The sequence below is a fragment of the Ranitomeya variabilis genome, chromosome 2 (genome assembly GCF_051348905.1).
Source record: "Ranitomeya variabilis isolate aRanVar5 chromosome 2, aRanVar5.hap1, whole genome shotgun sequence".
In the NCBI taxonomy this organism is placed as follows: domain Eukaryota; kingdom Metazoa; phylum Chordata; class Amphibia; order Anura; family Dendrobatidae; genus Ranitomeya; species Ranitomeya variabilis.
Window position 1 is genome coordinate 111326916 of NC_135233.1, and position 13152 is coordinate 111340067.

Consider the following 13152-nt stretch of genomic DNA (forward strand, 5'->3'; position numbering starts at 1 on the left):
CTTAAATACGTGGCACTTAAATACGTGGCACGTGGCACTGAAATACGTGGCACGTGGCACTTAAATACGTAAAATATATTAAAATAATTTTATAAAATTGTGAAAGCGGGGAATACCCCATCCTGCATGGAAACCCCCGTTCTTTAAAAAAAAAAAAAAAATTCAGTGAATTGTGAAAGAAGGGAATCCACCTCCTGCATGGATACCCCCTTTTCTGAATATTTTTTTTTTTCGTATTCATTACACAGTGAAAGCGGGGAATCCACAGTCTTGCAGGGAAGGCCCATTTGTTTGTTTTTTTTGGTGTTTTTTTTGTAATAAAAAGGCGTAAGCGTAGAATCCCTATTTATTTCCAATTTGGTTTTTAAACCTAGCAAAATATTTATTAAAAAAAACGCTCTTCACTGGATTTTCTGTCCCGTGTGTGTCCCCTGTGCGTGTGTGTCCCGTATGCGTGTGAAGGTAATAACAAGCAGTTGGGGTTGTCATTCCTCAGCAGCCTGTGTTACTTTTTCTGCCTCTATCAAGTTTGTCAAATTTTGTGTGTATAACTAATAGTAGTTAATGTTTTACCTTTTTTAGGTTCAAAACTTCCCATGTCTTTGGGAAAAGGGGTGCCGGGAGTTTTCCAACAAATATACAAAAACTGCTTCCTGGCACAAGGTCTGTGTCACCCTCTATCCCCTGTACGAGTCATACACAAAGGAGCGGCAAAAAGAAACTTGTAAATATTTTCCATTTTGGAGGAGTATTTTTGAATTTCTTGTCTGTATGTAGTTGAATAGTATATTAATAGGTTCAATTTTTCACTTTTTAGTTTCAGCCTTGAAAACCCGCTGGAGGTCGGTGAGGGACAGATTTACACGGTCACGGTCAGAAGCACGAAGTGGCTCTGCGGCACCTGCTTCTCAAGGGCGTTTTGAACAGGAACTCCAATTTTTAAACGGCAGTCTACATTACCGACCGTAAGTATCAGTAACGTCTTTAATTTTGAATAGAAAATAAAATGTATTAAAACTATTGTTTTGATGTTTCTCTTTACAGAACCATAGGCAATGTCCAGCCGATGACCGAAATCCCGGCCACAGCAACAACTCCAGTGTATGAACATGCTTCACAGCCTGCTACCAGCTCTCTTCCAAATGAGCCAAGGCCTGACCCTTCTACCCAAAATGATGATCTGCCCCACTCCGAGACTAGTTCATTGGCATCGCCACCACCGCCACCAACACCACCTCCACTTCCAGCCTCAACACAGAGGAAGAGGAAAAGAGGCTCTTCAAAGGAGGATGAGGAGACGGCTGCCTTGGCAAGGGCAATTTCTCTAATTGATCGCCAACCTGAAGAGGATCAATTCTCAGCATATGGAACCACTCTAGCTTCCAGAATGCGTACTATGTCCCCCGAGGTCCAGGACTCCTGCATGACGTATCTTTCAATGGCGGTGACATGTTTTAAGAAGTATCCGCATATAAATCCAACCTTTGAAGAAATGGTTTGTTCACTAAACCACATCTGGCACCCACCGACGCCGACTCCTCTTGCACCTGCAGCAGCATTCAATAAACCTCTGCCATCTGCTCCAAGTGCTGCTGCAGGTGCACCAACATCCAGAGTAGTAGCCCAGTCTGAAGAACACCATCCAGACTGGAGCTACTACTCATATTCACAAAGCCTATATGAGGACCAGTAGGCATAATGTTGCTTTTCATGTTTAAAACGCCATGATGTCCAAGTCCACTCCTCAGTTTCCGCCAAGAGGGCATGTTTCCAGCTCTGATTAGTGTTGCGCAAGTGCCGAATGACTCACCGTCAGTGGTGACGGGGAAAGGGCCTTGCGCAATACTAATGAAAGCTGGAAGCATGCCCTCCTGGCGGCAATTAATGAGTGGACTTGGACATCCACAGGTTTATAATCCCATTTTGGGGATGTTTACAGTGTTTACATGTGGAATTTTGTTAATAACAAAAAAAAACAACAAATCATTCTATTCTCAATTTTATTAGAAAAGTTTTTCAATTTTGACAGTTACTACAAATAAATATTTGAACTTTTAACTATGATGTAGTCTGCTTCTTTGATTTGTCGACCATGGCCAAAAATACACATTACATAACACCCACTTGCCATGAATAGAGGACACCCCCTAGAAATCAGATATACTACGAGGGGAACTGCTGAATAGAAGGCACTCTATATCTATGGTAGAAGAACTCACAGGAGTGTCAGGAATAACGTACAGCAAACAATGTGGAGTACCGGAAAACTCCAGTGTTAACTCCAGTGTGTATTGTATTCTGAGTCATAAAGACAGGAAATGACCTCAATGACTCTTTTTTTTTTCACCTTTTTTTTTTTTTTCAAACAAACTTTAATTTCAGTACACAATGCTGAAAAAAACGCAGCTGCAAAAAACGCAGCAAAAAACGCAGTGTGTGAAAGCAGCTGCGTTTTTTGCCTGCGTAAAAAAACGCAGGTAAAGCAGCAGCAAAATACGCGCGCGTAAAAATACGCAGCAAATATGCTGTGTGTGAAAGTAGCCTAAAGGTCAACGTTGATAAATCGGAGATTATGTTACTTAATACCCATTTTACAGTCCAAAATTCAATTCTAATTCATTTCCTTTTTCAGCATGCAAAACAATACATCACCTACTTGGGAATTAATCTCACACCATCCAAAACTACTTTATTTAAACATAACTAGACAAAAATGCAAAATCTATCCAAATGGTCTTCCCAGTCTCTTTCCTTTTTAGGGAGAGTACACTCAAAAATGGTAACACTGCCCCAATTTCTGTATTTATTTCGTTCACTGCCAATTCCAATACCTTCAATGACATTTGAAACACTCCACTCGCATATACTGCGTTTTATATGGAACAACAAAAAACCACGTATTTCACAACAGATCTTATTCAGGCACAAACGACAAGGAGGTGTTTCTTTGCCGAACTTTGCTCACTTCTTCAGGGCGGCTCGGATTGCCCAACTTACAGCTGTGAATGCAGAACAGCACACACCCCTGTGGTCTCAAAGAGAAAGCTCCCACATAGCACCTTACTCCTTAGGCCTCTTTCACACTTCCGTCTTTTAGCTCCCGTCGATTTTTGAAAAAACAGGATCCAGCAAATTTTTTTGCTGGATCCTCTTTTTTCCCATAGACTTGTATTAGCGACGAATTGTGACGGATGGCCATCCGTTTCATCCGTCGTGCACTGGATCCGTCGGAAAACCACTGTCCGTCGGGCGGAGAAAACGTTCAGAGGAATGTTTTTTTCTGCACGTCGGAAAATCGCTCAGTGACGGGTCCTGCGCTGCCCGTCGTTGGCTATAATGGAAGCCTACGGACGCAGGATCTGTCACTGACTGTCAAAAGCAGGAATCCAGCGACGGTTTCCGTCTTTTGAAACTGAGCATGCGCAGAAGAATTTCCAGGGAAATTCTCTCTCTCTTTTTACTATTGATGCTGCCAATGCAGCATCAATAGTAACAAGATATAATGTAAAAAAAAAAAAAATCACAATATTCTCACCTTCCGGCGTCCCGCGCAGCGTTACCGATGCTCGCAATACTCCCGGCAGGTAGCGTTCCCATGGATGCATTGCGAAATGACCAGATGATGTCGTGGTCTCGCGAGACCACGACGTCATCAGAGGTCATTGCACGCAAGGCATTACTGGGAACGCTAGCTGCCGGGAGAATCGGTAACGCTGCGCGGTACGCCGGAAGGTGAGAATATTGCGAATTTCATTTTTTATTATTATTTTTAACCTGGGTTTTGTTGTGTATGCGTTTTCGCAGCGGAAAACCGCTGTGAAGACGCATACACAACAGGTGCACACAGCCTCGACGAGTTAGTCAGAAAAACGGGCCAAGTGCACCCATCTTTTACAATCTGCACAGGATCCGTCATTTCAACATTTTGACGGATCCTGTGCAGATTGTAAAAACGGAAGTGTGAAAGAAGCCTTACAGAGTCTATTTGGGGCCACCGGACCTTTACCTAAAGACTTGACTACACACTCGCCCTACACATCCCATTCACTACATCTATGGAGAGCTAACAGGTTTCAATTTGCCCTACAATCCCAACCTTCACCACTTCTGGGACTGTTTGATGACCCCATGTTTCTCCCGGGTGAAGCATCCAGGAATCACTCCTGGTGGAAACAGAATAAGATAACTAGATTACATTGTTTAACCATTCACTTTAAATTAATGACGAAACAAACCTTCATCATGAAATACCACATGCCAGCGTCCGAAAATTGGAACAAATATTTCACTTTTTGCAAACCTTAACCATTAACACGCTAAATCCAAAGCCATCTAATTATGAACTGAAATGCTTATATGACCCACAAGATGGCTCGAAATTAAAAACCATGGAGCAATGGGAAGACCACCTACACATCACCCTTACACCTCAAAGATGGTACAAATGTTATGAAAACATTTTAGAAGGAAGTAATCAGATCTCGCTCGCCGAAACCTCCCTCAGACTATTCCATAGAACTCATTATGTTACTAGCTACCTACACAATATCTATCACACTATTCCACACAAATGCTTCAGGGGACGTGATGAGGTGGGAGACACTTCATACTTGGTGGACATGTCCCATAGTGAAGTCTCTCTGGAAGGATGCAGTAAAATTAATTAACGTTGTCCTGAAAAAGGAATTACTCTGATCACCGACAGTATTCCTTTTAGGTGACAGACCAATCAATGCCAATAATAAAACTTGCCATCTTATTGATTTTATTACCATGGCAACTAGAAACCACATATCTGGACAATGGAAAACCATTACACTGTCCATAACTCAACTTGAAAAGACGGATACATTTAATAATGTTATATGAAAAAATTGAAGCCACTAGATCCGATTCTCTTGAAATCTTCCGAGGTATTTGGGATCCATGGATCCAGGCATAGGCTGATGGTGAATTACCCAGAATATTGTCACTATCCGTATAAAATATAACAGATTGACGGCTGTGACTTATGATCAACACAAACTTTAGATTTTGTCAATTTAACCCTCATCACTTTCACCCAAGGTTTCCTTTCCCCCTCTTAACTATTAGTTGAGTTTATACTGATGTATATCTGTTTTGCATATATAAAACCAATAAGTCAAGGATACTGTATTACTTCTAATTTGTCTGATACAAAGGGATCCTTGTACTTCATGTTATACATTGTTTATGTTATTTTGATGCTATCTACAATAAAAACTGTTGAAACTAAAAAACCACATCAAAAACGCCCAGTGTGAACTGACTTCTTCCCACACTGTAAAACATACTCGTATATTAAGAGCTTATTCACACGTTTTACGGTACCAGCAAAGAAAATTAGACTTCTGAAATCTCAGGCCGCTTATTTTTTCCTTGCCGATTTGAAGCAGTCTCACATCAGCAGCGTGTCAATTCTTTCAGCATTTTTGCTTTTGTCACAAATTCAAATGAATGGGGGGGGGGGGGCAGAAATGTCTGCTGCAAATACTTAAAGGGAACCCAACATACCACTCGATCCATGGACAACATGTCTCAGGCCGTGGCTGCAGGATTTCAGCCATGCAAGTATTAAACAGTTTAATAGTCGCCGGGGACCGAGCTGTGCTGCAGACTAGTAGGACAGAGAGGTCCCCAGCAGCTTCTGCCCGCCCGCTGCCCTGGAGTGACAGGTCTCTCCATAGATGTATAGGCAGAGAACCCCAAGGGAGCAGGAGAGGAAACCCATCAGGGACCAGCCTGTCCGACTAGTCTCCAGCAGCATTTCAAGAGTTAAACATATATAGCTGAAATAATGCTATGACGGATGGGGCTGCCCATGGATCGGGCTTCATGTATCAGCTGTCAGGTTCCCATTAATGTGTTTTCGGTGATATTGGCCCTGGTGTGTTGGATATAGGTGTACCTGTGTGCGCCTTGTTTTTTGCTCATGTATTTGTCTATATTTGCCCCCCTTTTCACATGTAAAGCGCCATGGAATAAATGGAGCTATAAAAATGTATAATAATAAATAATAATAATCGTTTGCGAGCTCTGTAAGTGACAGTGAGTGACGGCCATCTGTGCTCCTGGATAGGAACAGTAACAATTAGAAAAAGCAAAGTTAAAAGCAGAGGAAATATAGTTTTAGCAAAGTATCAAGTATTGTCAGATGTAAGGCAGCTGTCAATTAAGAAAATGTTCGTTCACAATTCAGGATAAACGTTCTCTCTGCCTCAACCCCCACACGGCAGATCACAGCCACAGCGATAATGGGTTTCTGATTGTGAACATTCACCTATTTCCCAGCAGGAAGGTCCAGTGCTTCTCTATAAACGAGCAGATGTCCTCCTTCCATCTAAAGTAGCCCAGGCGACCAGATCCTTCCAGAGACAAGTTGTACATGGCCAACATCACAACCTGTTGGGACAAAATGTATGTCAGGTTTCTGACTGAGGACAGTATACATAATTCACTGTCTAAACAGCTTAAAGGGGTGTTCTCAAGTTTGAAAGTTATCCCCAATCCATAAGATAGGGGATAACGTCCCGATCACTATGGGTATGGACCACCAACGACTCTGAGAACCGAGGCTCTGAAGAGCACTACCACTACATTCATACTTATTGGGAATGCTGGATGTAGCAAAGTGCTGCGCTCTACTAGTCTTTGGCACTTCCATAAGAATGAAATGAGCGACAGTGCACATGATCAACCTCTGCTCCATTCAGGGACCTAGTTTTCTGGATTGGGGAGGGTCCCAGTGGTCGGATCCCCAGAGATTGGAAAGTTATCCGCTATACAATGTATTGAGGATAACTTCCAAACTTGAGACAACCCCTTTAACTGCCTATAAGTGCAAAAACATTCACACAACTCATCAAGTTATTAACTTACCTGCTGCCAAGTTAGTTTTAAGCGCTCAAACTGCTCTTTTCCATCCTCAGAACAGTCACTACATGTGACCTTAAAGAAATTGTCTCCTTTTAGGTGACTTGGAGGATCACATCTCAGCTGACCTGCAAAACGACAACGTAAGGAGCGGCAACTGAGTTTACATACAAGGCTCGCTAGCTCGGAACTGATCAGTGGGAAGGAGCACAATGGCACAATCTGACAACACACTGAGCAATTCTTCCAATGAAAGCTGCACACAGAGCAAACCAGATCCGCAATTTGCACACATGACTAGCCCAAGTCTTAGTACGGCCATCTAAGCCCAAGCTGGCTGGGTTCACATTACGTTAGTGGCGTCCGCTAGACGGACTACGTTACACAGCGGCATAACGCGGTGTAACGTAGTCTGTTTAACGCCGCCATTGACTCCAATGTCGGACGCATCACAAGCGCTAGCTCTATCTGCGCTAGCGTGCTGCCATACCGGCACTTGCGTTTACAGCAGCCCATTAACGTATGTATTGAACGGGCTGCTGTAAACGTAATGTGAACCCAGCCGGATTCAATCACATTTATTACTTAACCACACGATGGCTCTTAAATGTTAGAGATTCCTGGTCCCTCTGTTAGGACCCTACTGATTGCCATTGCAGAAATTCTCAAACCCACATTCCTCCCCAGCAGCAAGTCCTGGGTGCCAGAGGTCCTTCCAGGGGGCAGTAGGAGCTGTCTTGCAGCCCACCTTTCAGTGATAAGTGGAGGGATCGAACATATAGATATATGATCAATGTCATTAGTAACCCTTAAGGACACCTTACACATTAAACTAATGTTCACCAACATTGACTGGTTTAGTGGGCTCTAAGGTGTATGGGGGCTTGGACCTACTGATCGTTGTGGGAAGGGGTCAATCAAGCAAGTCCAAATTTTCGGTCTACTGATCACTTTGTTCTCCAAGGGCTATTATGTCCATCAGCGGCCTCCTCATAGAGAACACAAGAGCAGTCAGACAAGCAAGCGTACTTGTGTATGTGAGAGATGGCCCACAGCTATGTGTATGGCCGGTTACAGCTATGTTCACTTTAAGTTTTCTTGGAGAGTTCAAACACTGAGCTTTTCAAGGTCAGTAAACGTTCCTGTTTTGGGCACTTTGAAGCGGGTAAAAAAATGTATTTACTGAAGACAGATTTTAAACAGAGAATTGAGAATCTTGAAAAAGAAAGATCAGTCCTGGCAGAGAAAAAAAGCAGAATTCTCTGATAAGATATATTACAAAGCTCCTCACTTTTACATATAATATTGATTTATGCAATAAAACCAAAAACAACAGTTACTCTTTGCTGTCATGGAGAGTCTATAGAGGACCTAAGAACAACAAAGGACTAACCACTCAATATTCAATATAAGACTTATCATAAATTTGCTGGGCATGATATGAAATAATCTTCATATGACAGCTGCGACCCTTCTAATCTAAGGCCGGGGTCACACTAGTGTATGGCATCTGCTGCGAGTGTGATCCAAGTGTCCGTGCTCTGACATGAGAGAATCACAGCACAGCTGCGGAGGATAAGGAGAAAGTCATTTCCTCATCTTCTCCATCGCCGAAGTCTGCAGGACACGCACTGCAGTCGGGTGACATCTGAGTGCAGTCCGATGTTTCACTTGCACCCGTAGACTTGTATGGGTACATGTGTTGAAGTATTTGCTGCCAATGGCACCATGCTGTAATTGTTTTTATATCCAAATCGCCATAAGAAATAATCGCAGATATGCACAACCCCATAGAGTAACACTGGTCCGAGTGCTATGTGATTTTTTAATCAGATTTCACTTGTCTGATTTATTGGCTCATGTGAACAAGCCCTAAGGCTATGCTCACATTTGCGTTGTGCGGTGCAGAGTCGGCGACGCAACGCACAACGCAAATGTAAACGCATGCACAACGCAGCGTTTTGTGACGCATGCGTCCACTTTTGCATGGTTTTTGGCGCAGAAAAAACTGCATCATGCAGCGTCCTCTGCGCCCTGACGCATGCACCACAGTGACGCATGCGTCACAAAACGCAAGTGCAACGCATGCGTCGCCGCGGCTGCGCCTGACGCAATGCTAATGTGAACGTAGCCTAAGACACATGCACAGCCACGCTCCATTAAGGTTTGTGGGAGAAACAAAAATAGCCGAGTGCCAGTTCATCCATAGATTTTAGTAGAGAGAGATTATGTAGAAATTCAGGATTGGTGGCGTCCAAAGGTTGGATTTGCAAAGATTTGGATTTGGCAAAGTTGGGGGCCCAGCGGTCATATTCAAACAGATAATACTAGTATAGAAGATTCACCAGATGCAAACTATCTGCTTTAAAGGGAATCCATCAGCAGGTTTGTGCTATGTAATCTGAGAGCTGCATAATGTAGGGACTGAGACCCTGATTCTATCGATGTGTCACTTACTGGGCTACTTGATTCAGTTTTGATAGAATCCCTGATTTCTCTGCTGTAGATGTAGCAGAGCTCAGCCACAACACTGATTGGCTGCTTCCTGTGTAAACTGTGCGTTGTCAGCAAGCCACCAATCAGTGGAGGGCGGGGTTATACAGATTAGCTGGACTACCTGGCAGTAAAAACTAGTCTTCAAACGAAAATCTCCTGCTCATAAAACACTGATTGTAATGAAACTAAAATGCAAACTAGTAAGAGACACATCCCTGGGATCAGGGTCGATTAAATGGCAAAAGTTTGCAGACAGATTCCCAGTAATTGGTAAACCCTTTCAAATGGAAAATTGCTTACTTGCAGGAATCCATTTTTGACATTTCTCACAATGAAACGGCATCTCCTCCATCCATGGTGGATCTAGGTCATCACCTATGTCACTGTTCAGCGAATCACCACTTTGATCATGAGACAAGTCAATAGATGCCTGATCTTCGGACTCTACCAGCAGGAGAGTCTCCCCTTCCACTTCCCCCTCCTCTAATCCCTCGTAGGCAGATGTCCTAGTAGCGTCATCATCCATGGGCGTGATATGGGCAGACGTATCCATGGTCTGAACACAGCAGAATGTCAACTTCAGATGGATGACGTCTATCTAACTTGGTCCAGAGGTTTGTTACACGCAGTAACAACCATAAGTCTTTCCCATCTACCAGCAGAGACCACACTAGACGAGTTCATGGAGGATATGGCACTTTTATTAGGAGTCCATTAGCTATTTTAAAGTCAAAGTTCCAGAGTGATCATCAGCCACCAAGATGATGATTTATAGAAAACAAAGACTACCCATAAACGTCCAGCCACTTAAACATCCACAGCAGGGGAAGTGTCCGTGCGATACGTCAGGCTTTAAGACTTGATTGATGCATCATGTCAAAGATTCTTCTCACGTTCTGACTCCAATTGTTTGGTTAGTTCAATCTGCTCTTGCAAAAGACGCAAGTTTTCCTCTTTCCGTCTTTGCCGCTCTAGATCGTGGACGACACCCAAACGTAACCTCTGAAAAAAAAAAAAAAGGGAAAAGAGATATACAATTAGGGTCATCAAATAAACTGCACAACTGTTCTACCTTGTCATACAGTAAAGCATGGTGGCATCCAAATCTCAGTGTATCAACAACACAGGACTCCAAACATAAAACTACAAAGATACAAATCCAAATTGTGGGATTACTCATGATAAGACAAGTGTCAAGAGAATGCCGAAATCAAGAGCCAATTAATAATAATAATGGATAAGTCTAATAACTATGACATTCTGGCTCCAGAAAGAGAGAGGGGGTTGGCATTATGCCTCCAGAAAGTGTGTGTGGGGGAGCGGCATTCTGGCTCCAGAAAGAGAGTGGGGTCAGCAATCAATCTGGCTCCAGAAAAAGGGGGGGGGGGGGGCAGCAATCTGGCTCCAGAAAAAGGGGGGGGGGGGCAGCAATCTGGCTCCAGAAAGAGAGAGAGGTAGGGGTTCCGCAATCCGGCTCCAAAAAGAGGAGGCGGCCGTGGGATTCTGGCTCCAGAAAGAAGGGGAGGCGGTGGGGCATTCTGGCTCCAGAAAGAGAGGGGGCGGAGGAGGACCTCTGGCTCCAGAAAGAAGGGGGGATGGCTCTGGCACCAGAAAGGGTGAGGGGGGCATTCTGGCTCCAGAAAGAAGGGGGGGAGGGGGCAGGATTCTGGCTCCAGGAGAAGAGACCCTGGCATTCAGAAATGGCAACAGCAAGTCTCAAAAACAGGACCACTTTAAGGACACATGCTTCTAAATGCAATATTATTATTATTATTTATTTATATAGCACCATTAATTCCATGGTGCTGTACATGAGAAAGGGGTTATACATGCCCTTCATTTTTTCCCATGGATTTGGCCATATGCAGGGCTCGCTTTTATGCTAGAAAAGTTGTATTTTTTAATAACTTACATGTTATGTGGGGAAAGAAACTGTAAAATAAAAAAAAACTACTTTTTTTTTTTTTTGCTTGTAGAGCTCTGGTGGGGCAGTCATGAGAAATCTAGCCTAGAAGAAATATGCAAATCAGGCCAAAAGTGCGTGGTGGGCGTTAACACTTACACTGCTTCTTCCACATGGGCTGACACGCCCCTAGTGCACTTCCAGCCTGATTTGCATATGACTTCTACACTAAGTTTCTCATGACTGACACATTGTTAATCTTTAAAAAAGAAAAAAAAAAGTTATTTTTTAGAATGATTAAAAAAAAAAAGAGTTGATCACCGGCCATATACCGGCCCCTGCAGCGACCTGACCGTCCGTGCCGTGAAATGATAACCTCCATTACGGTCCTCTACATGTGACCGCCATGGAATAATTACAAGGCAGCAAAATAGCAAATGTATGTCCTTCACGATCCGCCATCCTGGCCACACACAAGTCTGCAAAAGAAAACTGATGCACTCGCACATAGCAACCAATTATATTGCAGCTTTCATTTCTTCTAAGGCTGAAAAATGTAAGCAGCGATGTGATTGGCTGCTCTGGGAGCGTTCCATTTATAATCCTCCCCTATAAGACGAGGCCAGTGTTCCTGCCCGTGTAACGCTGCCACCTTCGTGTTACACAGGGGCCACACCGCCAGCTGACCTCCTGTTGTGGCTCCTGCTCACAGGTCCGCGGTTGACCTTCATAAGCTACAAACCCCGCACATAGACAACAGGCAATCCCCGCACCCACCTCTCTCTCCAGATTCTGCTTCACGTGTACCCCCAGTACGGTGCCGACGGACAGGACCACCGAGATAGTCAGGACCACCTTGGAACGAGTAGACATGCCTGCTACTGTACCGGATGGGGAGGAGCTACACTGGAACGCACGGGTAAGTGAGACGCGACGTTACGGGACGCATCTAGGGACGATGCTGAAGTTGGTTTCTTATTCAGCAGTTTCTTATTCGGCTATTTTTTATTTTCTGTTTTTTTTTCAGGTTTTTCAATAAAAATAAACCATTCTAAGTATATAATAATATGCGGTCATGTGTCCTCTTGTGAATACACTTAAAAACAGATAAAAATATTAGAAGGCTGGCACAAAAATGGGCATCAAAGTGGGCACTGAGGTATGGTATTAAAGGTGTTAAATGGCTTTGTGCCACTGATCTGACACCTGAATTGCATACCTTGTGATGCCACACATCAAGTTCCTGTCAATCCAGCCTGGCACAAATGGGTTCTGGGCATCAGAACTGGCATCAAAGTGGGCAGAGAACCAATTTTCACACATGCAAATAAGTAACAGCTATTTTTAAGGGGTTAAATGCCTTTGTGCCACTGATCTAACACCTGATTTACATACCTACTGATGCCCCACATGAAATCCAAGTCAATCCAGCCTGGCACAAATGGGTACTGGGCATCAGAACTGGCATCAAAGGGGGCAAATAGCACATTTTCACAGATTTGAATAAGTAACAGCAATTTTTAAGGGGTTAAATGCCTTTGTGCCACTAATCTAACACCTGATTTACATACCTAGTGATGCCCCACATCAAAGTCAAATCACTTCAGCCTGGCACAAATGGGTTCTGGGCATCAAAACTGTAATCAAGGGGGGCAAATCGCCCATTTTCACAGATTTGAATAAGTAACAGCTATTTTTAAGGGGTTAAATAGCTTTGTGCCACTGATCTAACACCTGATTTACATAACTACTGATGCCCCACATGAAATACATGTCACTCCAGCCTGGCACAAATGGGTTCTGGGCATCAGAACTGGCATCAAAATGGTCAAATCGCCCATTTTCACAGATTTGAATAA

At 43.5% G+C, this 13152-nt stretch overlaps 2 protein-coding genes across 3 annotated transcripts in view; both read right to left on the reverse strand.

Moving 5' to 3' along the window:
* The window catches only part of KAT14 (lysine acetyltransferase 14), a 46494-nt gene extending 36546 nt beyond the window's left edge, over positions 1-9948 (reverse strand). For both annotated transcript variants that reach the window (XM_077282823.1, XM_077282822.1), the window contains exons 1-3: positions 9691-9948; positions 6901-7022; positions 6302-6423 (exon numbers count right to left, since the gene is read on the reverse strand). In XM_077282823.1, the coding sequence (XP_077138938.1) occupies positions 6302-6423; positions 6901-7022; positions 9691-9943 (497 nt within the window). In that variant the 5' untranslated portion in view covers positions 9944-9948. The remainder of the gene's footprint in view (positions 1-6301; positions 6424-6900; positions 7023-9690) is intronic.
* Positions 9949-10073: 125 nt separating this feature from the next.
* Positions 10074-12204, reverse strand: PET117 (PET117 cytochrome c oxidase chaperone). The gene is made up of 2 exons (XM_077282828.1): positions 12071-12204; positions 10074-10392 (listed from the first exon to the last, which is right to left on the reverse strand). Exons 1-2 carry the CDS (start codon positions 12164-12166, stop codon positions 10267-10269), a joined length of 222 nt encoding a protein of 73 aa, XP_077138943.1. The 5' UTR covers positions 12167-12204; the 3' UTR covers positions 10074-10266.
* Between the last annotated feature and the right edge of the window lie 948 nt (positions 12205-13152).

Bases quoted from the DNA above. Each gene is read 5' to 3' on its own strand.
- PET117 (XM_077282828.1), bottom strand. From the start codon at position 12,166: ATGTCTACTCGTTCCAAGGTGGTCCTGACTATCTCGGTGGTCCTGTCC. The intron at 10,393-12,070 runs GTGGGTGCGGGG...TTTTTTTTTCAG, and splicing joins AGCAGAATCTGGAGAGAGAG to AGGTTACGTTTGGGTGTCGT.